General features: G+C 50.0%; 1 protein-coding gene across 1 annotated transcript; it reads right to left on the reverse strand.

Annotated features, from left to right (window-relative positions):
* Positions 1-17,829: 17,829 nt before the first annotated feature.
* On the reverse strand, positions 17,830-18,339 carry LOC136503807 (uncharacterized). Its single transcript, XM_066498768.1, has one exon. The coding sequence runs from the start codon at positions 18,337-18,339 to the stop codon at positions 17,830-17,832; it is 510 nt and encodes a 169-aa protein (XP_066354865.1).
* Positions 18,340-24,496: the final 6,157 nt, after the last annotated feature.

Here is a 24,496-nt window from a genome sequence, read left to right on the forward strand (position 1 = left end):
GGATAATCCCTGTCGCGAATCGAAGAACACAAGCAAAAACAAGATAAAATGTAACTCAAGTAAAGTTACAATTTGCAGATGTATAATTAAGATCTCAACGTGGGGTTTCACAAACCGATAACGGCGACTGTTCAAAGATAGATTAGTATAAAGCAAAACCCAAAACATAACGATGGCAGCGGTGACTGATTATAAGGTCTAGTCTTCGCTCCCCCTGGACGCGCCCCCCTAACGGGCTCAAAGATGATACATGGCCCAACGGACCAAAAAGCAGTGATGCAACACCTGACACATTTTGGACACTAACTTGTTTCAATGATTCCCGTTGACTCTGGTGGAATTTGGGCCTCAAAACAAATCCATTGGTTAGCTTATGAAATTATCTTTCCATCCATTTGTGGATCATCGAAAACGGAGTCCGGATGTCCCCTGGGCGTCTGTTTTATGGTAGACTGGTCCTAGAGGCCGATGCAGACTCGAAGTCATGTTGGACATCCTTACTGGTCATCTTCGCCTCCACCTCTTCCTCTAAATTCCTCGTGACCCTCTCTAATGTTCCTAAGCAATTATAACATCATTAGGTAGTAGTCTATTCCCAAAAGTATGAAAAAGATCACTTAGAATGAGCTCACCTCTAAATTTAGTTGTCGTATTCGAGCTCGGGCCATTGGACCTTGCATAACGGTTGGAGGATCAGCGGGTGCATCCGAAGGAGTGATGTCCTCATTAGTATATGTACCATATAAATGGATTGCATGTGGAGTTTATATACAACATACAAGGTGAAAGAAAAATCGCTTGACTAACGTGACAACAATTTAAGCAGGCAAGCAGCTTTCCTAAAGATTGTCATCGCCATCTATCAGGCTAAGGTAATTTGATCTTTTTCTACGTGTCTTTAGGCGGTTCATTTTGAGAAAAGGGCGTGGCTAGCACCCGGACGTTCAGATGCTAGCCCCCCATCCAGACGCCTGCGCCGCTGCCCACTGTCTCGTGTCCCATGCCTGCCCACCCACCTCTCGCCTGCTGCGCTAGCCTGCAAGCACATTAAAAGGATCTAACAATGCCTAGAGGGGGGGGGGGTGAAAAGGCATATCTAAAAATTAACTGCAAATGCTAAGTTCCAATTTGTTATCAATGTCGGAAGTCTTGACAGTTTGGGTCAGAACTCCCGACGTCGTCAGAAGTTCTAGCACAAACTGTCAAAAGTCCCGATGCCTCCGTGAAATATAAAAGTAGTGCCAAATTTAACTTAGCGGATAAATAGTCTTATAACCCCACTTCCTAGTGGTTTGGTAAAAATGTTGGGTCACTCCCTTGACGCTGAAATGCCTCAAAATCGTAGATCAAGTCCAAACCCTAAAATAAAGTTTGGAAGAGAAAGAGACATACAAAAACAAAAGTGATACCACAAGTCTCAACAACAACAAGCACGCGGGACACAAGGATTTATCTTGAGGTTCGACAACCCCACAAAGGAGCTCCGATGTCCTTGTTGTTGAGGTGACCACAAAGGTCGGAGTCTCTTTCACCTCCTTGCCTCTCTCAAAGCAACCACAAAGGTCACTCGAGGTTTCCACTAAGAAATCGAGGGTAATACAAACTTTCCAAGGCTCTTCCACAAGATGAAAGCTCTTGGGTGATGCCTAGCCGGCTATGGTTCCAAGAACCCAAGAGTAATAGACACAAATCCAACTGGCTTGATGAAGAAATTAAGTGTTCATGCTTGCCAAAGTGATTTTCTCACTCAATCCACTCTCCTATCACTCAAATCCTTGGGGGGATCGAAGTTAGGAGCAAAGAGGAGAGGAGAGGAGAGCCTTGAATGCTTGAGAGCTGTTTTGGCTATGAGTAAGTTGCAATGAATGAGCGAGTAATGGTTAGAAGAGAGGAGAGAGCTATTTATACTCAAGGTAGAAATCCAACCGTTCAGATCTACGTCGGAAGTTCCGATGCAGATCTTGGGACTTCCGACCTATAAAGAAAACACTATTCATAGCTAGGTCAAAGTCACAACGAGCAGGTCAACGTCGGAACTCCCAACGTACATCGGGACTTCCGACAGTCAGGACTCCCGACGTACGTTAGGACTTCCGATGAGAGCGATCAGCGAGCCAGCCAAGGTCCAGATGTCAGGACTTCTAACCTAAGTCGGGACTTCCAACCATCAGGAGTTCTGACTCACATCGGGACTTCTGACAGCCATAGTCACCACGCAGACTAAGTGACTAGGCGTTGGGACTTCTGACCTAAGTCGAGACTTCCAACCATTGGGAGTTTCGACTTTCATCGGGACTTCTGACACCAAAAGTCTCAAAAAGATATTCTACGTGCTCGTGAAGTGCTAGAGTGTCTCTCTTTTGATTTTATTTTATGCTTGAGCACTCTATCTTCCTCATACCAACTAAGTTTGCATCCCTTGGAGAGAGCTTTGAGTTTATCCACCTTTACAACTTCAAGAATTGAGGGATACCATTTCATCTTTATCAACTCTTTGAGTTTTTCATGGGACTAATAGTTGTGACATATCTTATTAAGATCACATTAGTCCCTAATTTGGATGTCATCAATACACCAAAACCCGCATAGGGGGCAAATGCACTTTCAATCTCCTCCTTTTTGGCAATTGATGACAACCAACTTAGGCTTTTATAAGAATGAAAGAATTTAAAGCTTTTGAACCCCAAAATTTATGAAGAGCTCCCCTTGATGTATGCATGAATTTGAACTTCATTTAGAATCATCTATACATGATTTGCATACATCAAGACAAAAACTCCCCCTAATTTTTGCAATCCATGGGGTGCAACAAGTGTATGTGAACAAACACATATCCATGAAAAGAGATGCAATATGACATGTTATATTCACATAGCAGGTAAAAGAGAATGTGATGGCCAAGAATTAAAAGTAGAAACTTGAAGCAACACATGGCCATCCAAAATAACATCCACCATCACAAGTAGAGACAAGCACAAGCTAATTAGATAGATAACCATTACTTGTCCTACAATCGCCCATCACAAACACATATAGTTGTCCATCACATACTAGCCACCACATGACAAAGTTCATACAAGGTAAAAGTTTCAAAACCAAGTGACCAACTAACTTATTACATGATAGATCAAAGTCTAACACTCCCCCGTTGTCAACAAGTGCCAAAAGGGGTAAGCCACATGAAAGAAACGACTACTCATCCTCATAGTCCTCATCATCATAATGGTCACCATCATCACCAAAGCGCTGAAGCACCTTCTAAGAATCATCACAAAGAAAAGTGGAGTCACCTCGCTTTGGATACAAGATCTAACGCAGGATGTTGTTCAGAACATAGAAGTAGGGCTTCAGGTACACTGTATGTCCATCTATAGCATAACCATCAAGATACATGCGCTGGTACTCCTCTAAAGCCACATACTCAATAAGCTCAGGTGAAGTGCGGTCATATTCATTCAAACCAAGAAGGCAAGAGAAGGTGATGAAATCCACCTTGTAGTGCTTGCCTTCTATGGTCCAATAGATGATGTCAATGGCACCAGTAGGGTCCTTCTCATGGTGATAGGAAGTATAAAACTGACAAATAATCTCATTGTTCCAATGCTTCCTAAATCCCATCATGTAGGAAAGCCCCATTTGACGCACATCATGAACCAACTGCACTAGCTCAGGCTCCTTGAACAGACTAAGTGAATAAGTATCAATAACCTTCATCTAAACTACCAGTGGCTCCCTCTTCTTTAGAAACTTACGATAGAGAATGGAATCATAGAAATCAAAGTGAAAAGGGTGCCAGAAATAATACTCAAGCCAGAGATCCATATCATCCTCAACATAAAGATTCTGGCCTCGCATGGACCTAATGTCTCAGACCCTGTGATGGTAGTCAACTGGCAGAGGAGGTGTGAAGCCATCAGCAGGATCAGGAGCGAGCTAGGGCTCCTGCATGATCGGCAGAGGACCATAAAAGATAACAAGCTCACTGAAAAAACTAGGGCCACGACATGGTGTACTTGTAACCTTAGCGATGATAGTGCAGCCTACTCGCTCAAGAGCTTCTTCTTCAGCATCCACTATCAGATCATCGCCAACAAAAGCACATGCCAGAGGAGGTGGAGGAATGGCAGCCGAGCCTTGACCACCATGACCACGTGCACACTTGGCTTGGGCATGGGAACCACCTGCTCCATCACGGGGATAAGCCGCCTTGGTATGGCTAGTCGGCTTAGGGATAGCAGCGCGGTCTTGGTTGTGCTTGGACTGCTTCTCCTTGTGGCGCGAGGGACTACCACCATCCATGGCTGCTAGAGACAAAACAAAACTAAGAACCAAGAAGAATAGAGGAGAATGGACACATAGAGATGGAGAAACGTGCATGGGAGGGCATCTATGGTGTTGGAAGTGCTGACATGAGCTAGGACTCCTGGCCGTTGGGAGTTACGGTGGAGGCCAGGACTTCTGACAGTCGAGACTTCTGGCAGACGTCGGGAGTTTCGACGACCGTGGGTGCCTTCTCAGGCATGGGACTCTAGATCTAGTCAACCAAACATATAAGGAAGATGGTGGAGTAGAGAGGGAAGAAGAATAGAAGCAGGAGGGAAGATACATTGATAGTTAGGGTTCGAGCAAAATGGGTGTACCTTGAGAAAGGCAAGAAGAGATGGAGAAACATCAAATCCACAAATCACAAGCAGAGCCCCGACCACGACACCACAGGAAGATGTCCAGCCACCAACGAAGGCACCAAAGGCAAAGAGGACAGGCGAAGGAGTGGCAGGGCTTCCAAGAGGACGAATGGAGGTGGAGAAACTGGGACTTCTGACGGTGCCGGGACAGCCGAGAGTGCAGCCGCAGGTGGGTCGGTGGCTCCAGCCATCGGAGGTGCTGACTAGAGCGGGCAGGAGCTACGGTGGTGGGGCAGCACGAGGGTGGCACGAGGGCGACTGCGGGCGAGGGAGGGGTGGGTGGGAGTAAAACTAGGCTAAGCCATAGTCAAAGGGAGAGGTTTTAACCCTAAGTCAAGTCATGTGGACAATCAAAACATGGTTAAAACAGCGCGGGCCAAATCCACATCAGGAGTTCCGACGCTGAGCCAGGACTTCCGGCTATCGGGAGTTCCGACGCAAGCCGGGACTTCCGACGCAGGAAAACTGAAAAACTCCCTAACTTGAACTTACCAAGCTTTGTGGGGCAAAAATATGATGGACACAAACATTTTTAGGTGTGACTAGTTTTCATTCAACCACCACAAAGCAATAGTCACACATGAAGGCTATAAAGTAGATTTTGAAAGTATCACTCAATATTTTCGCAAATATTTTCTCCTATCTAGATCAATCAAAGTATGTGGAAGACATCAAGCCACGTTATGAGAATCAATGATATTTAGCTCACTCCTGAAAGCACAAAATCTTGACTCATCTAGGGGCTTTGTAAAAATATTGGCTAGTTGCTTTTCGGTGCTCACATGTTGAATTGCGATATCTCCTTTGGCTTTGTGGTCTCAAAAAGTGATGCCGGATGTCTATGTGCTTTATTTGAGAGTGGTTTACGAGGTTGTTTACCACCTTAATGGAACTTTCATTGTCACACAATAGGGGTGTCAGTGTTTTCGGACCACCGATGAGTAAATTTGTATTTGCGCGTCTGGCTCGGATGGTGTGCTCGAAGGACACAAGGGTTTATACTGGTTCAGGCAGAACGTCCCTACGTCCAGTTTGCTACTACTTGTGTTACCAGCACTTAGTTTGTAGTAGGGGTTACAAACAGGCAAGAAAGGGAAAGGATCCCAAGTCTCTGGTGAAAGGAGTGAACGGGTGCTGAGAGCTCAATCGCTGCTCAGCCATGTGCTCATGTCGTGCTCTTGTGTTTTTATCTTGTGGTTCGGTCTCATGCGGATCTAGATCCCCCTTCATGGGGTGCCCTGCTTCCCCTTTTATAGGTGAAGAGAAAGCGTGGGTTACAGTGGAGGAAAAGGAGAAGAACGAGAGAGATAGAAGAAGGCTTCCAGGATCGCCGGGTCTTTTTTCTCCTTCATGCGGGTCCCGCCGATCCTGTAGATGTCAACAGGGATAGGTCCATGTCATGGCCCTATTCATCACTAGCACCATGTGTAGGCGTCATCTGCCAGTCATGGCATTCCATTCCGTCCCAATTGACATCGTGGTGAACTAACACGCCTGTCAGCGTTCATACGAGGGTTAGGCAGAACAACACCGGCACGCCCGACGCTGTTCTTGATGTGAACCCTTAGGTATGGCCCATCATGGCCATGGGTTACATCAAGGCATGCTAGTCTCTTCCATGGTGTTAGAGTTTTGACCCAGGCCTATACGCTTGGACCTAGAGTGGTTGGCGGCGGTATGGGTCCCCGTTGGGTGAGACACAGCCCGTGGCCTTAGGGTCGGGTGAGACGGAGCACGAACCCAAGGGGTCGAGCAAGATGGAGCCTACGGCCTTGGGGTTAGGTGAGACGGAGCCCATGGCCTTGGGCGAGACCCCCATGGCCTCAAGGTCGGGCAAGATGGAAACCGCGTCCTTGGGGTAGGACGAGACGGAGCCCATACCCAAGGGGTCGGGCAAGATGGAGCACGAACCCAAGGGGTCGGGCAAAACCTTTTAATACGTCTTGCTCCATCGAAGGAAGTCAGCGTGGGTGCTAACTTCCTTGCTTTGGGTATCCCTAATATTGATACCCGACAGTAGCCCCCGAGCCAGCGGAGGAGTAGAATACTCCTTTGGAGGCTTTTCTGGACTAGAGGACTTCGAGGGCCTTGGCCTTCTTTTTGTAGCCCGTGGCGTGTGAAAGGTCCTAATGGCTAGAGGGGGGGGGAAATAGCCTATTAAAAATTTCTACAACAACACTTAACAAACCGGTTAGACAATTATGAGGCGAAGCAAGTGTTGCACTAGCCTACTAAAAAGCAAGCCACCTACCACAATTCTAGTTTATATAGTTTCTATCCACACAATAGCTATGACACTATACTAAGTTAGTGTGCTCTCAAAAGATAACTAAAGAGCCACACTAACCAAACTAACAAGCTCTCACAACTAGCTACACTAAAGAGCTTGACAACTAGTTTGTGGTAAAGTAATGAGAGTGAGCAATTTGTTTATACCGCCATGTTGAGGAAGGAGCCAATCAATCACAAGAATGAAGGCCAATCACCTCGGAATCAAATGATGAACACAATGATTTTTACCGAGGTTCACTTGCTTGCCGGCGAGCTACTCCTCGTTGTGGCGATTCACTCATTTGGAGGTTCACGAGCTAATTGGCATCACACGCCAAACCCTCAATAGGGTGCCACACAACCAACACAAGATGAGGATCACACAAGCCACGAGCAATTCACTAGAGTACCTTTTGGCTCTCCGCCTGGGCAAAGTCAAGAACCCATCACAATCACCATGATCGGAGCCGGAGACAATCACCACCCTCCGCTCGACGATCCTCGCTGCTCCAAGCCATCTAGGTGGCGGCAACCACCAAGAGTAACAAGTGAATCCCACAGTGAAACATGAACACCAAGTGCCTCTAGATGCAAACACTCAAGCAATGCACTTGGCACCGTCGGACTATCCACACTCTACGGGCGGACACTCCACCGGTGAAGTTCCTAACCCTTGCTCAAATGTGCCAACCACCAAGTGTATCACCTTGTGCACATGTGTTAGCCTATTTTCACAAATGTTTTCAAGGGTGTTAGCACTCCACTAGATCCTAAATGCATATGCAATGAGTTAGAGCATCTAGTGGCACTTCGATAACCGCATTTCGATATGAGTTTCACCCCTCTTAATAGTATGACTATCGATCCTAAATGTGATCACACTCACTAAGTGTCTTGATCACCAAAACAAAATGGCTCCTACCATTTATACCTTTGCCTTGAGCCTTTTGTTTTTCTCTTTCTTCTTTTCAAGTCCAAGCATTTGATCATCACCATGGCATCACCATCATCATGTCATGACCTTCATTTGCTTCGCCACTTGGAATGTGCTACCTATGTCATGATCACTTGATAAACTAGGTTAGCACTTAGGGTTTTATCAATTCACCAAAACCAAACTAGAGCTTTCAGTGTGTCATGGTAGGATGACGGTTCCCTCTTGTCACGCTTGGTCTTCTTGGGGGCATGCAACTGTAAGATTCAGGAGGTCAGAAAGATTTTTCTTGATTTTGGTCCCCTAGGATCCGATCGGTCCGTCGTCGTACTACGACCGCGCATTTGGCCTTCTTACGAGTCCAACTTTCCTCAAGCCCCCACACGTAGCAGGTGTCTAGTCAAGGGTTGGCTCGTCTTTGTGATCGTCATCCCTCAAGCGTTTTTTCAATAAAATGGAGGGACTGAGCAGTGCCATGTTTTTCCTATATGGACGAAATATGATGCTTGGTGAGTTGTTAATGGGCTAGTTCAAGGGGGCCTGGCTTCCCGTTCATGGGGGTCCAGCATGGGTTAGCTAGTGACCAACTCTAGATTCTTAGTGGCCAATCCATATAGTTCTTGGGTCCATTCGATTGGTCCCGAGGGCTCGTTGCCTTTCTTCAAGGAAAAACCATGGACTGAGAACTGACCAAGACTCGAACATGGGCTGGGGAGCCTATGGCACTCGTGCGCTTAGGAACTGGCCATTAATGGGCCCATCCCTTTCCACCCCTCACTCTAAGGGTGCCTCAGAGTGGCTGTGAACCCATCGGAGGGCCAACCTTCGAACTCCTTGGTCTTAAATGGGCCATAGGAGCATTTCTAGCTCTGTATCCCACCTTACCTGCGATGGTTCTTGACCCATTGAATGGGCAAACCATCATCCATCATATCCTTCGAGGGCGCGGATAGAGATTGCATGTGCACGATCTTCGGAGGGAGGTGACGTGATGCGGCATAGTGGGCACATGAATCTAGGTGGATGGTTCGCCTTCTCGCCCCCTCCACCATATAAATAGCGGCCTCCCCCTTCACATTTTTGCACACCAAAACCGTAGCCTTACCTTCTCTGTTTCTCCGCCGCTGCCGTTTGGATCTACCGTGCTTGCTAGTCCACCGCCGGAGCCCTAGATCTATAGCCTCCGCTCCTCCACCGCCGACTTTGCTTCTCCGTAGCCACCTCCATCCTCCATGTATTCATGGCATCGCTCCAATGTTACCTATGCACACATGGAGGGCCTCGTCAAGCGTGGTCCTCTTCGTGGGAGGACCGATGTGGTGGAGTGGCTTGTGCCCGGCCACGAGGATGCACTGGCGCCACTCGACAGCTATGTCATCTCCTTTGCGCTCTTCCATGAGCATGGACTCGTGGTTCCTCCTCACCCATTCTTTTGGGGTCTACTGCACCATTATCAGATCAAGCTGCAGCACTTGAACCCCAATGGGATCTAGCACATCGTGGCCTTCATCACGATGTGCGAGGGGTACCTAGGGATCGAGCCCCACCTCAAGCTCTAGATATATTTCTTCTCCATCTCCTTGATGAAGAAGAAGGAGAGAGGCTGAGAGACCCCGGTGCCGATGGGATGCGTGGGCATCCACCTCCGAGGGCAGCGAGCGGCCGAGTACATGCCCTGCCAGCTCTCTAGATCCAACAAGGGGTGGCACTCGCACTAGTTCTACCTGAAGGACGACCCTACCGCACCCTTGCATGTCTTCTCCAGGCGTTTGATCGAGGAGGTTCTGTCGTCATGGCCGTAGGGGCCACCCATCAAGGAGAAGAAGAGGATGCACGATCTCCTCGAGGACATCGCATTCCTAAAGACCCATGGCCTCTATGGGGCCAATGTCCCTGATGGCGCGCATCCTCCTGCTGTACGGGATGATGCTCGGCGCACAGCTTGTCGGGACAACGCTCGCCCGGGGGCTGTTCTGCTATAGCGAGGTCACACAACGCATCAAGGAGGCCATGGGGGAGGCCGACATCATGTTCCCGACCCTATGGCATCCTATGATGCGGCCGGACGTGGGCTGCATCGAGCTACCAGTAGGGTTAGTCTTTCGGGACTCCATCACGCCGCTGCTAGAGCATGTGGCTGTGAGGGTGGCAAACCATGCCGTGGATGAACAGCGGAAGAAGAAGGATGAGGAGGAGAAGAAACGGTGGCTGAAGCAGTGAGCGAAGCTACAGCGAGGGAAGCGGCATCAAGGCTCATCAGAAGAAGAGGAAGAAGGAGAAGAGGAAGATGATGGCTCCATGTTGCCCATCCCGTGGGATGATCTAACCACCGAGGACGAGGACCCGCCTTTGCCATAGGCAGGGCCCTTCCTATGGCATATCGCAAGGAAGAAGGGGGAGGATGCGCCCCTAGAGTCGGTGGAAATAAACTGCCCCGTCGCATCGCCTCGTCTAGGCCTTCAACAGCGGCCCTGAAGCCAGCAGAAACAGGTCGCCCTGCTCCGTCTGAGCCCTCGGCGGTGCCTGTAGAGTCGGTGGGGGTGACCGTCTTGATTTGTCCTAGCCCTCCGAGCCGAGGGAGGGCTCGAAGTGGCAATGTGCTGACAAGGAGCAGTCAGGGTCGGGCAAGCCGACCCCAAAACAACCTTGTATGATGGCACCAAGGTGAGTCAAGAGTTCCTTCATCCTTTTGTCTTAACGAATCTTTGCCACAATCTGACCATCATGTCCCTTGCAGCGTCGAAGGGCGTGGGACTCTCCTACGGCTTGCTCTGAAGAAGATTCTCCTCTAGCAAACGTGCTAGGAGCTGGCTGGTGCCACGCCAGTGGTGAGCGTGAGTGGCATCAAGGTGGCCATGGCGTCGACCAGGGAGGTGTAGCCAATGGCTGTGTCCATGGGAGAGTAGGTGGAGGAGGGCACGATGTGGCCAGTCGTGTCCTCGATGTCGCAGGGTGAGGAGGCATGGCCGGAGCCACCGTCTATGCAGGTGGCCATGTCCACAGAGGGGTGGACAGAAGAGGGCGCACCTGAGGCATCCTTTGTAGATGTGGCGACAGGGTAGGCCTCCATGTCCGTGTTACCCACCCCCTTTATCACTAGAGGACTACTCTAGAGGAGCTACCACCGTCAGAGAGATCATCACCACTTGAGGTCAGCATGGGGACGTCCCGGTCTCTGGTCTGGGTGGCTGCCCTTGATGAAGAGGCAGAGGAGAGGGAATGGGGGAGCCTCCACATGGGGGTTGGGGACGCGGTTCATGCCCTGACCATCATACTAGGCTCGATGCATGACATTGTCGCTCTGGTTGGCTAGGTATGATACGACCGTGCTTCCAACCCCTATGTTCTCTTTCCATGCCTCTAAGTTTTGTCTTCTTCATAGGTCATTATGGCTCATAGCTGAGAGAAGTCCCAGCTCATTGCTAAGGAGACATGGCAGAGTGAGGGGCTAGCTGCACAGCTCGCTATCACCCATCAGGAGGTGGACGAGCTAGCCCCTACATCTAGAGAGGTGGCCGACCTCTGAGTCAGGGAGAAGGACACTCATGATGACGCCCGCAAGGCCGAGGAGAAGCTCATGGCCCTAATCAAGAGGGTGCACATGGACACTAGGGAGGCTGAGTAGCTACAGAAGGAGCAGAACGATTTGCTCTGGGCCATAGAGGAGCTCCACGTGGGGATTGAGTTGGCTCGCTAGGAGCATGCCGACGCTCTGTAGCGGGTCAGCCACCTCGAGAAGGAGCTTTGAAGGGAGAGGGACTTGAAGGTTGTAGCCAAGGGCTTGTCCGCTAGGCTCACCATGGAGGTCGAGTAGCGCCAAGAGGTGGTCCAGCGCCTAGAGGCTGAGGTGACCTAGCAGCACGATGAGGTGCGCAGGCTTCGGGCGGATGTGAATGGTAAGTCTTTGGTTTCTCTTGTTGTCCTTTCTCCCTAGAATCCATGGTGAGCCTTCTGACATGGTCGGTACGTGACTTAGGCAGGTCTCGACGACAAGCTCGGGGTGGAGGTAGTGAAGAGCCGTGGCATGGAGAAGGTGCTCAGCGAGTTGAAGGACACCCTCCAGAAGGAGAGCGATGAACACAACAGCCTATGCATCGTGGTGTAGCTGGTCTGCGACAAGCTTGAGCTATCCTCGGAGCAGGAGACAACCTCCCTAACGGTTCGCGCCACCCGGATTATAGATCGGGCACGTGATATGGCGAGGGGCGTGCTTCGCTTTAGCATTCATCGATCGTTCATGATCGCCCGTTCTCATTACAAGAACATCGATATGGTGATGATCAGCCAAGGCTTTGCGCCCATCTATACCGACGTCAAGCTAGACATCATCAAGGAGGAGCCGAGGAGGTGGCCCCTAGGTGCATGACCTTTTTGCCAAGATAGAAGATGAAATCATCCCCCATAGGGGTTAGTTTAGTCAGATAGGTCAGGCGGCATATCTATAATTAGCGGACAAGTTCCATCCCTTTTGTTTTGTTTGAACAAGTCTGTTCTTTTGTTTTGGTTGAACAAGTCTGTTCTTTCTCCCTTTTTATGTGTAAAAAGGGGTTAAAGCACTCCGACCCTTCCTTTTGTTAAGACCGTAGAGCTCGAGGTGTGGGCGAGAAAACTCTGGTCACGCTGGTAAGCAAGGGTGCCATGGCTGCTGGGGCGTAGGTTTCTTGCAGTCCGACCAGTTTTACACGACATTCGTTTCCACAACCCTTGCCTCTAGATTTTTAACATGAGAAAGGGTCGGGCACGTTGACTGTTTTAGAAAGGGTATATATATATGCCCTTATCAATCAGCCCCCTAGTGAGACCCTACCCCTTGCCGTTGTCGGGGTCAGGTTTCACTAAAGATCGAGGAGACGATAGCAAAACTAGTAGGAGAAATCATCTCTTGTTTTAGAAACATTATTCTTAGTTTTCGTATATACCCCCTCCCTAGGATCTGAGTCATCATTCTATGATCGCGCATTTAGTCTCCTTGCGATTCCAACTTTCCATGAGCCCCCACGCATAGCAGGGGTCCGGTCGAGGGTCCGCTCATCTTTGTGATCGTCACCCCGTCCGTGGTTTCCGCAACCAGAGGGGTTGAGCTAACATCACTTGCCTTGATGGCTCGAGTGTCGTGCTTGGTGATCTCACTAATAGGCATGTCCAAGTGGAATCTAGGTCCGTCGTTCATAACGGGGTTGGCATAGCTCTCATGTGGTATTCCACTGCTCCTTAACCCGCCTTTCGGTAGATGCCTGAGTCATTTTGGAGACCAACTTAGGTGGCCCGCTGGCCTCCCCTCGATGGAGATTCTATGGGCATGGCTCGAGGTTAGGATCGAACAAAAAGGTTGAAAGGTCCAAATATGGCTAGAGGGGGGTGAATAGCCTATTTAAAATTCTACAAACCAACTAGAGCAATTTGATTAGTATGACAAATAGCGAAAAGCAAACTTGATCTAGCTCTACAAGGGTTGCAAGCCACCTATCCAACAATTCTAGTTACTATGATCACTAGACACACAATTTACTAAGTCACTACTCACTAAGAGCTCTCACACTTGCTACACTAAAGAGCTCCACTAGATGAACTTAAGCTACAAAGCAAGCTCTCAATTCTAGCTACACTAAAGAGCTCACTACAACTAGTTTGCGAGTATGTAAATGAGTAAGTAAAGTGATTATACCGCCATGTAGAGGAGTGAACCAATCACAAGATGAATACTAACTTAATCACCAGGAGAATACCAAAGGGCAAGAGACAACCAATTTTCTCGTAAGGTTCACGTGCTTGCCAACATGCTACATCCTCGTTGTGTCGACCAACACTTGGTGGTTCAGTGGCTAAGAGGTGTTGCACGAACCTCGTCCACACAATTGGACACCGCAAGAACCTACCCACAAGTGAGGTAACTCAATAACATGAGCAATCCACTAGGGTTACCTTTTAGCGCTCTACCGAGGAAGGTACAAGTCCCCTCACAATCACCGAGAGATGGCCACGAACAATCACCAACTCATGTCAATCCTCCTCCGCTGCACCAAGCCGTCTAGGTGGTGGCAACCACCAAGAGCAACAAGCGAATCCGGCAGCGAAACACAAACACCAAGTGCCTCTAGATGCAATCACTCATGCAATGCACTTGGATTCTCTCCCAATCTCACAAAGATGATGAATCAATGATGGAGATGAGTGGGAGTGCTTTGGCTAAGCTCACAAGGTTGCTATGTCAATGTAAATGGCCAAGAGAGTGAGCGTGAGCTGGCCATGGGGCTTAAATAGAGACCCCCACAAATAGAGCTATTGGCTCTCTATTCTCTAAAAAGTTAGGGCGATCGGACGCACCGGTCAAATCGATCAGACGTAGGACCCCAGCGTCTGGTCGCGCAATGCTTGCCACGTAGCCCCTGCTTCAAATGTTGATCGCTCGATCTCAATGGTCATCAATACATTTAAGTTGTGACTAGACACACTATAGTGTACGACCGGATGCAGGACCCCAGCGTCCAGTCACTTCTAGTAAGGTACCACTCACGATCGGACGCGTCCGGTCATGGCTGACCGGACACGCCCAACATCCGATCACTCATGGTTTTCTCTGTGAGTCGCCACATCAGCACGATCGGACACTGAACAGTGTTCAGCCAGAGTCTGGTTGCCTGCATCCGATCAAGAGACCAAGGGTGGCCTTTGCTGCGCGCCACTAACCAGACGTAGGGCTAGCGTTCGGTGCACACAGTGAAACCCTGTCTTTTCTGTACAAGGCGCCGGTGGCACCGTCGGACTGTCCACACTCTACGGGCAGACACTTCACTAGTGAAGTTTCAAATGCTTGCTCTCAAGTGCTAAACACAATGTGTATCATCTTTGTGCATGTGTGTTAGCATATTTTCACAAACATTTTCAAGGGTGTTAGCACTCCACTAGATTCTAAATGCATATGCAATGAGTTAGAGCATCTAGTGGCACTTTGATAACCGCATTTTGATACGAGTTTCACCCCTCTTAATGGTATGGCTATCAATCCTAAATGTGATCACACTCTCTAAGTGTCTCGATCACTAAACCAAAAGGCTCCTATCAATTTCACCTTTGCCTTGAGCCTTTTGTTTTTCTTTCTCCTTTTCCAAGTCCAAGCATTTGATCATCACCATGCCATCACCATCATCATGTCATGATCTTCACATGCTTAATCACTTGGAGTAGTGCTACAAATCTCATAATCACTTTGATAAACTAGGTTAGCACTTAGGGTTTCATCAATTCACCAAAACCAAACTAGAGCTTTCAAAGGTCAAGATGACCTTGTCCGCTTCTGAGCGGGTCAGGCAAAGGCCGCTGGGGCTCATCTACATTTTCTCCCCTTGCTCTTTTCAACGTGAGGCGGCCTCAAGCCCTTCGTAGGCTGGCCTTCAATCCCCGGTCGGTCATAACTCATGTTGAATGAGATGACTACTGCTTCGTGACGCGACGCGAAGCGTTGTGATGCAATAATTGCATGTGCGATGCTTGGATGCATGAGAATGGATGAATGAATGGTCATGCACTGGAAAAGTAAAGTGCGGGTTGGTAAACTTACCTCGATGGCTCAAGTGACGGGTTCGGGGAGCCCTTACCGGATATGTCCGAGTGGAATCCGGGTTCGTCGTTCGTGATGGAGTCGGCATAACTCGCATGGGGCATCCTACTGCTCCTTACCCATCTCTCGGCAGCGACCCAAGCCATCCGATTGACTTGGGAGAGCCGCTGGCCTCTCCTTAATGGAGATTCCGCTGGTGGGCCCCACCAAACCCTTCCTGGGAAGGCGGAGGCTAAAGCTCGGGGTGCGGGCAAAAAAAACTCTAATCATGCTGGTGAGCAAAAATGCCGTAGCCGCTAGGGCGTAGGTTTCTTGCGGTCCGACCAGTTTTACTCAGCGTTTGTTTCCACAAACCATGCCTTTATGTTTTTTTAACGTGACAAAGGGTCGGGCACAAAGAATGTCTACCAAATAGATATACTCTTACCAGCACCCGAGTGAGACCCGACCCCTTGCCATTGTCGGGGTCGGGTTTCACTAAAGAACGAGGAGTCGATAGCAAAACTAATAAGAGAAAACATGCGTAAATTAAGGGTGACCTGTCTCTCGGCAGCGGCCTAAGCCATCCAATCAACTTGGGTGACCTGCTGGTACAGGACTTACCTTGATGGCTTGAGTGATGGGTTTGGGGAGCTCTTATTGGATATGTCCAAGTGGAATCTAGGTCCCTCATTCGTGACGAAGTCGGCATAACCCGCATGGGCATCCTACTGCTCCTTACCCGTCTCTTGACAGCGGCCCGAACCATCCGATCGACTTGGGTGAACCATTGGCACATGACTTACCTACAGAGATAGGGGATGAGATTACCCAACCAAGAAATTAGTTAGGCAGATAATCCAGGCGGTGAACTCATAATAAGTGGACAAGCTCTTAAATTTTGTTATGGCCAAATAGATTTTTAGCCCTTCTTCCCTTTTTGTATAAAAAGGTTAATGCGTTCTGACCCTTTCCATTGTTAAGGTTGTAAAGCTCAGGGTGTGGGTGAACAAACTCTGATCACGCTAGTGAGAAAAAATGACATAGCCACTGGGGCATAGGTTTCTTGCCGTCCGACCAGTTTTACTCAGCGTTCGTTTCTACAACCCTTGCTTCTAGATCTTAACGTGAGAGAGGGTCGGGCATAGAGAATGTTTGCTAGGTGGATATATTCTTAAATGCATTCTGACTCTTTCCGTAGTTAAGGCTTAAAAAGCTCAGGGTGTGGGAAAAAACTCTGATCACGCTGGTGAGCAAAAATGCCATAGTCACTGGGGCATAGGTTTCTTGCAGTCTGACCAGTTTTACTCAGCGTTTGTTTCTGTGACCCTTGCTTCTAGGTCTTAACATGAGAAGGGTCAGGCATAGAGAGTGTCTACTGGATATATATGCTCTTATCAGCCCTTGAGTGAGGCCCGACCCCCTGCTGTTGCTGGATCGGGTGTCACTAAAGATCGAGGAGTTGATAGCAAAACTGATAAGAGAAAGCATATGTAGGTTTAAGGGTAAAAGCAACGTAGCTATTCGATGTTCCAGGCATTGATGAAGACTTCACCGTTGATGGTCTTGAGCTTGTAGGTGCCTGGTCAGAGCACCTCCGTGATGACGTACGGTCCCTCCCATGGCGGAGAGAGCTTGTGGCGGTTCTTGTTGCTCTGGATGAGCCAGAGCACTAGGTCCCTGACGTTAAAGGCCTGACCTCGCACTCGACGGTTGTGGTACTAGCGTAATGCTTGCTGGTACTTGGCCGAGTGGAGGAGGGCAACGTCGCATGCTTCATCTAGCTAGTCCCTAGCATCCTTGAGGGATGCCTTGGCTCCCTATTCATCATATGCCTTGACCCTTGGTGCTCCATAGTCGAGGTCAGTCAGGAGGATAGCCTCAGAACCATAGACCATGAAGAATGGCGTGTAGCCGGTGGCTTGACTCGGGGTCATCCTTAGACTCCAGAGCACCGTGGGAAGCTCTGCGACCCATCATCTGCCAAACTTTTTAAACTGGTGAAAGATCCTAGGCTTGAGGCCTTGTAGGACCATGCCATTCGTGCGCTCGACCTGCCCGTTCATGCGGGGGTGCGCCACAGTGGTCCAATCAACATGGTTGTGATATTCATCGCATAATAGGAGGAACTTCTTTTCGGTGAACTGTGTGCTATTGTTCATGATAATGGAGTTTGGGACTCCAAAGAGATGGATGATGTCAAGGAAGAACAGCATGGCTTGCTCGGATTTGATCGTGGAGATCGGTCGAACCTCTATCCACTTTGTAAACTTGTCTACGGCAACAAGCAAGTGTGTGTAGCCCTCGGGCGCCCTCTTGAGAGGTTCGACTAGATCAAGCCCCTAGACCACGAATGGCCACATGATGGGGATCATTTGGAGTGCTTGGGCTGGTAGGTGGGTCTACCGAGCATAGTATTGACACCATTCGTAGGTACGCACAATCTGTTCAGCATCGGCTACTATGGTCGGCAAGTAGAAGCCTTGTTGGAATGTGTTTCCAACCAGGGTCCTAGACACGGCGTGGTGCCTGCAGACCCCACCGTGGATATCACTCAGCAATTGCTTCCCTCGTTCAATGGGGATGTAGCACTGCAGGATCCTAGTGTGGCTTCGCCTGTAGAGCTCGCACTCAATAAGGACAAAGGATGTGGCGTGATGCGCGAGCCACTGAGCCTTCATTTTGTCCATCTGCAGTGCCTCACAGAGGAGGTATTCAAGGTAAGGCGTCCTCCAGTCAGTCAGAGAGTCAGGCTCTATTGCTGGATCCTCCTCAAGCTCCATGACTTTAGGGTCGGATGGAGCCACCGGCTGGTTAGCCCCCGAGCCTAGAGCAGGCGACACATCATCGGTTTGTTCCAGCTCCTCATAGCAGACCGAGGGCTTGTACTGATTGATGGCGAAGACTCCCATCGGCATTAGCTCTTGGTCAGACGCTGTTTTTGCCAGCGCATCGGCCACCTCTTTGAGATGCCTCACGATGTGATTGATCTCGAGACCATTGAACCTATCCTCTAGCTAGCAGACTTCTCAGCAATACACAGCCATCTTAGCGTTGTGGCAGCTTGATTCCTTCATGACTTGGTCAATGAACAGTTAGGAGTCGCCCCGAACATCAAGCCGTCAGATACCCAACTCAATGGCGATGCATAGGCCATTAATGAGTGCCTCATACTTGGCCACATTGTTGGAGGAGGGGAAATGGAGGCGAACCATGTACCTCATGCGTACCCTAAGGGGCAAAATGAAGACTAGCCCCATGCCAGCGTCTTTCTTCATCAACGATCCATCAAAGTACATCGTCCAGTACTCTTGGTTGATGACTACTGGCCGCATTTGGATCTCGATCCACTCTACAATGAAATTAGCCAGCACTTGGGACTTGATGTCTGTCCAGAGGGCATACGAAATGCCTTGACCCATCAGCTCGAGTACCCACTTTTTGATTCTTCTCGTGGCATCCTAGTTTTGGATGACCTCACCGAGAGGGAAGGACGTCACGACCGTCACCGGATGTGACTTGAAGTAATGATGCAACTTCCTCTTAGTGATAAGGCTGGCGTATAGGAGCTTCTAGATTTGGGGGTAGCAGGTCTTAGAATTGGAAAAGGCCTCGCTAATGAAGTACATGGGACACTATACTTTGAGGGTATGACCCTCTTCTTCTCGCTCTATCACCAGGGCGGCGCTGACCACTTGTGTGGTGACCGCAATGTAGAGTAGAAGCAGTTCTCTGTTAGTTGGAGGGACCAAGATCGGGGCCTTCGTCAGGAGCTTCTTGACCTTGTCAAGTGCCTCCTAGGCCTCGGGTGTCGATTCAAAATGGCCGGCCTTCTTCAAAAGCCGATAGAGGGAGAGACCTCATTCGTCGAGGCGCGAGATAAAATGGCTGAGCACGGCGAGGCACCCTATAACTCATTGTACCCCCTTTATGTTCTGAATTGAGCCCATCCTCGTGATGGTCGAGATCTTCTCTGGGTTGGCTTCGATGCCACGCTCGAAGATGATAAAACCCAGCAGCATACCCCTTGGGACCCCAAAAACGTACTTCTTGGGGTTGAGCTTAATGCCATTTGCTCGGAGTTTCATGAAGGTCTACTCTAGGTCGGCCATGACCTGATCAGCCCATTTGGACTTGACCATGATGTCATCTACGTAGGCCTCAACGGTCCGCCTGATGAGATTCCCGAAACACTTGAGCATGCAGCATTGGTACATAGCCCCCACGTTCTTTAGGCTGAACGGCATTGTGATGTAGCAGTATGATCTGAATAGGGTGATGAAAGATGTCATGAGCTGGTCAGACTCTTTCATCATGATTTGATGGTACCCAGAGTACGCATCAAGGAAGCAAAGGGTTTCACACCCTGAGGTCGAGTAGACTACTTGGTCTATGCGTGGCAAAGGAAACGGATCCTTTGGACATGCTTTGTTGAGACCCGTGTAGTCAACACACATTCTCCATTTCCCACTCTTTTTTCGTACAAGAACAGGATTGTCTAACCATTCGGGGTGGTATACTACCTTGATGAACCCAGCCACCAAAAGTTTCATAATCTCTTCACCAATCGCCCTGTGTTTCTTCTCGTCGAAGCGACACAAGCACTGCTTCACCAGCTTGGAGCCTGGTCTGATCTTCAAGGCATGCTCGGCGACTTCTCTCGAAATGCCTGGCATGTCTGAGGGTCTCCATGCAAAGATGTCTCTGTTGGCGCGGAGGAAGTCGACGAACGTGCTTTCCTATTCGGAGGAAAGCGTGGTGCCAATGTGCACCACTTTGCCCTTGGAGCCGCTGGGTCTATGAGGACCTCTTTAGCGCCTTCTATAGGCTCAAAAGACCTAGGCGACCACTTGGGGTCAGGTGCTTCTTTGACGGCCTCATCCCTGATAGCTGTAAGCTCCTTGGATGTGATAATTGTCGCGGTGTGTTCACAGCACTCGACCTCGCACTTGTAGGCATGCTAGAAGGAGGTGCCGATGGTGATGACTCTACATGGACCCAGCATCTTCAACTTCAAATAGGTGTAGTTGGGGATGGCCTTGAACTTTGCGTAGCATGGACATCCCAGGATGGCGTGGTAGGTTCTGTGGAACTCGACCACCTCGAAGGTAAGGGTCTCTGTCCTATAATTGGTTAGATTCCCAAAGGTGATGGGCAGATCAATCTGCCCAAGTGGCATGGCCTGCTTTCTAGGTATGATGCCGTGGAAAGGTGCCCTAGTCAGCCGGATGCGCGCTCGGTCGATGCCCATGGCATCGAGCATTTTAGCATTCATGATGTTGAGGCCGCTGCCTCCATCCATCAGCACCTTGGTGAGCCGCTTCATGCTGATGATGGGGTCGACCATGAGCGGATATCTTCCTAGCTGTGGGACGCATTCTGGGTGGTCGGTCCGATCAAAGGTTATGGTGGACTCTGACCATCGGAGGAAAGAATGCATGGCCGGCTCGGCCATATAGACCTCGTGACGCGCAAGCTTCTAGTGGCGCCTAGAGTCATAGGCCACCGATCCTCCGAAGATCATGAGACAGCCATCTAGCGTTGGAAACCCGCCATCCTTCCCCTCGATGTCATCTGCGGCCAGCTTGGGCTCCTTCCTATGCTCCCCTTGTTGGATCCTCTGGACAAGAACCACTTTATGAGGACACAGTCCTTGTATAGGTGCTTGACGGAGAAAACATGGTTTGGTCATAGCCCTTCGAGTAGCTTCTCGAACTGGTCTGGGGTACCCTCGGTGGGCTTCTGACCCCCCTTGTGGTTAGAAGTGGCCACGAGTGGTCCCTCATGCCGTTACTTGTTCTTCTTCTTGTTGGGGTGGTTGGAGGTGTCTTCGCCAGCGTCCTCATCCCGCTTTGCCTTGCCTTTGAGGCGGTCAAAAATTGCCTCGACCGCCTCCTCGACCGAGGCATGGCTGGTGATGATGTCAAGGAGTTCCTTGGTGGTTCGCGGGCCTTATGTCCTAGCTTGTGAACCAGGGACTCATAGGTGATCCCAAACAGGAAAGCTCCTATGACATCAGTGTCGACGATGTTGGGCAGCTCGTTGCACTACCAGGAGAAGCCTCGGATGTACCCACAAAGAGTTTTATCAGACTTCTATCGGTAGTTCTTGAGATCCCATGGATTCCCAGTGCGTGCGTATGTGCCTTGCAAGTTTCCCACGAAGATCTCTTTTAGGTCCGCCCAACTTTGGATTCGGTTGGGCGGAAGGTGTTCCAACCACATTCGTGCCGAATCAGCTAGGAACAATGGAAGGTTACAGATAATGAAATCATCATTATCCACTCCACCGGCTTGGCAAGCAAGTTGATAATCCTCGAGCCATAGTCCGGGGTTCATTTTCCTAGAGTATTTTGGGATGCTGGTCGGCGATCGGTACCACAGTGGGAAGGCAGCGTTGAGGATGTGTCGGCCAAAGGCCTGAGGTCCCAGTAAGTTGGGGCTCGGGCATTGGTCTTCGCCATTGTCGTAGCATCTACCACGACAAGGGTGGTAGCCATGGCTAGCCTCCTCCCTCGTATCGCCGCGGGTACATGAAACGACCTGATTTCCGCGAAGGGAAATCCACAGAGTCGAAGTGTAATAAGACCGTTGTAGATCATATTACCCAAATTTCCAGTCGAATACCATATCCATACAACGATAATTCAGAGTACAAATAGTGCGGAATTACTTAAATTATTACATCGCCACATTGGCGGAATCAAAAGTAGCATTCATCCAGAACAGCTTTGAAGAAAGGATCGCCAACTCGAGCGCAGAACGAACCCCTCAACCGTCCGACTCCTCAGAGCTAAACTCTCCAGCAGAACCTGTGCGCCAAAAATTATCAGTACGATTTGTACTGGCCACTCCCACCCTATGAGCATTGCTTTGTGGTAATTGGATGCAATATGGATATACAAAAGGAACCTGTAAGGCTGGGGTTTTCCTATGCAAATGTATATCAAGTATATAATAATAAATTGTCCAGTTTTAACACCATTCCACTCCCATAACCACCCCAAATCCATCCGGAGCCAGGTTCCGATCCTGGGATCCATCACACCACCATCTTCACACCATTACCATACCATCGCTCAGTCGATAGGCCGACTCCCTCTCGGCACTATCTCATGGCCCATAGCCCCTGGCTATGGCCGAACACTTTCTCACAGGGGGAAGAAGAGAAGGACTCATCTCACTATCCAGAGACCGCAGTAACCAGGAAAGGTCCATAGCTGACAAGTCAGCATATGTATCGATCGATCAACCATAACACTCTGCAGAGGTTGTACACACCCACAGGATCGCCATCCTCGACGGTGCCCCGTCTAGGCTGATACCGGCCGCTTGCTAGCCTAGGGCAATGCCACCCTACCTCTCAGCCCTGGAACACCCCAAGTATAGTCTGGAGTGGCTGATACTGTGAATCGCAGACAGTGCCGGGGCCCTCCGGATGTCAAGGAGCCGGTTCCACAAGGTCTCCTGAAGTCTCGGAAGGGTGTGGGGGGAATCCGCGCGCCCCGTACCTTCCTTGCACACGCTCGCCTAGCAGTAGTGGCATTGCCTACCAAGTAGCCAACCGTCGCGACACCATATAGCGCAGGTGGGATGTACGGGCTTCCCAGTGTATGCGGTACTAGTCAAGTCCTTAGGTATTGACCAAGCCAGAATATCTCCCACAAGGGTTCCGATTACCGTGCCACCACAGCACCTCCATCCTGGGCTCCACCTTTCCGAGGCTCACACCCAGGACCACCTCCATGTACCATTTACCCGCCACAGGTAATCCATATCCAAGTGCCCAGGTAGCACCACATGGCAAGACTCGCCCCAGGCTCATCGTACATTCCAGCTCGGTCGACACAACCCTCACTCTCCACGCACCCAAGGCACACACGCAGCACGCTCACTCACCACCAAGTCTGGCACCCAGTGCCAAACCCTCCCAGGGGTTCACCACCAGCATCACATCCCCGATATAACGCCAAGTGGAGTAAATAATAAGTAAGTGGTGTAATATGCAAGCAAGCAGGCAAGCAAGCATATGTAAGTGAGCGAAATGCGCAAAGCAGGGTGAGCAGGGGTAAGGTTGCGTCAAGGTAAAGGCCATCAAGTAAAGCATACTACCATGCAAGCCCTATCACAGTGCACCATCTTTGCAGAAAGTAAAGCAATAGCAGTTCTATGTTAGCCATGCGTAATAGGTGCTACGAGATTGGGTGGGATGTGGCACCTCCGGTGGTGTCGTCTCCGTACTCCTCACGGTACTCCCTGTCCTCGTCAGTCTGATTCCCCTCCGACTCTGCAAAAGATCGATTTATAGCCGCGTTAGCGACCCCTATAGATTAGCACAAAGAAGCGATGAAAATTCAAAAGAGCCAAATGCACTCAAACAAGGGTTCATTGCGTAAAGCTCGATTTTAGATGAATTTTGGTTCTTGTCTCACATTTTTCGGAGTTCGCATGAATTAGTTATGAATTTCCGAAGTTTATTCTATTTCCTGAAAAAGAAAAAGGGTCGATTATTCTGGTGCTGACACGTGGCAGTCCGTGGTGGCGCCACGTAGCCTTGCTGACGTCAGCATGACGTCAGCACACGGTGCTCGGCTGACAAGTGGGCCCCACTGACGTGTGGGCCCGGTCAACGGTCAGCGGTCAACGGATGACGTCAGCGATGACGTCAGCATCCGGTGTTGTGTGTCTGACATGTGGGCCCCACTGCTGACGTCCGCATGACGTCAGCAGTGACGTCATCCAGGGCGTGAGAGCCCTCTGACGGGTGGGACCAGCCCACTGTATCACTGACATGCGGGGCCAGGCGATCTGTGAGTCTGTCTAGTGGGTCAGGTGAAACAGTGTCGCTGACATGCGGGGCCAGCAGCGCATCTCGGTGACAGGTGGGTCCGCGACCCTGTGCCTCTGACCAGTGGGGCCAGGAGGTCAGTCGGCTGACTCAGCCGCCCGACGCACGGGGTCGGTCCACGGTGGTCCCCGAGCCATTGGGCCCGCGTGTCAGTGTGTGTACGCCGGTGGACCAAGTCCACAGAGGCGGCTGGCAAGGGGGGCTTCCCCTTCCGTCGCTCCC

This window comes from Miscanthus floridulus, chromosome 14 (assembly GCF_019320115.1).
Source record: "Miscanthus floridulus cultivar M001 chromosome 14, ASM1932011v1, whole genome shotgun sequence".
NCBI lineage: Eukaryota > Viridiplantae > Streptophyta > Magnoliopsida > Poales > Poaceae > Miscanthus > Miscanthus floridulus.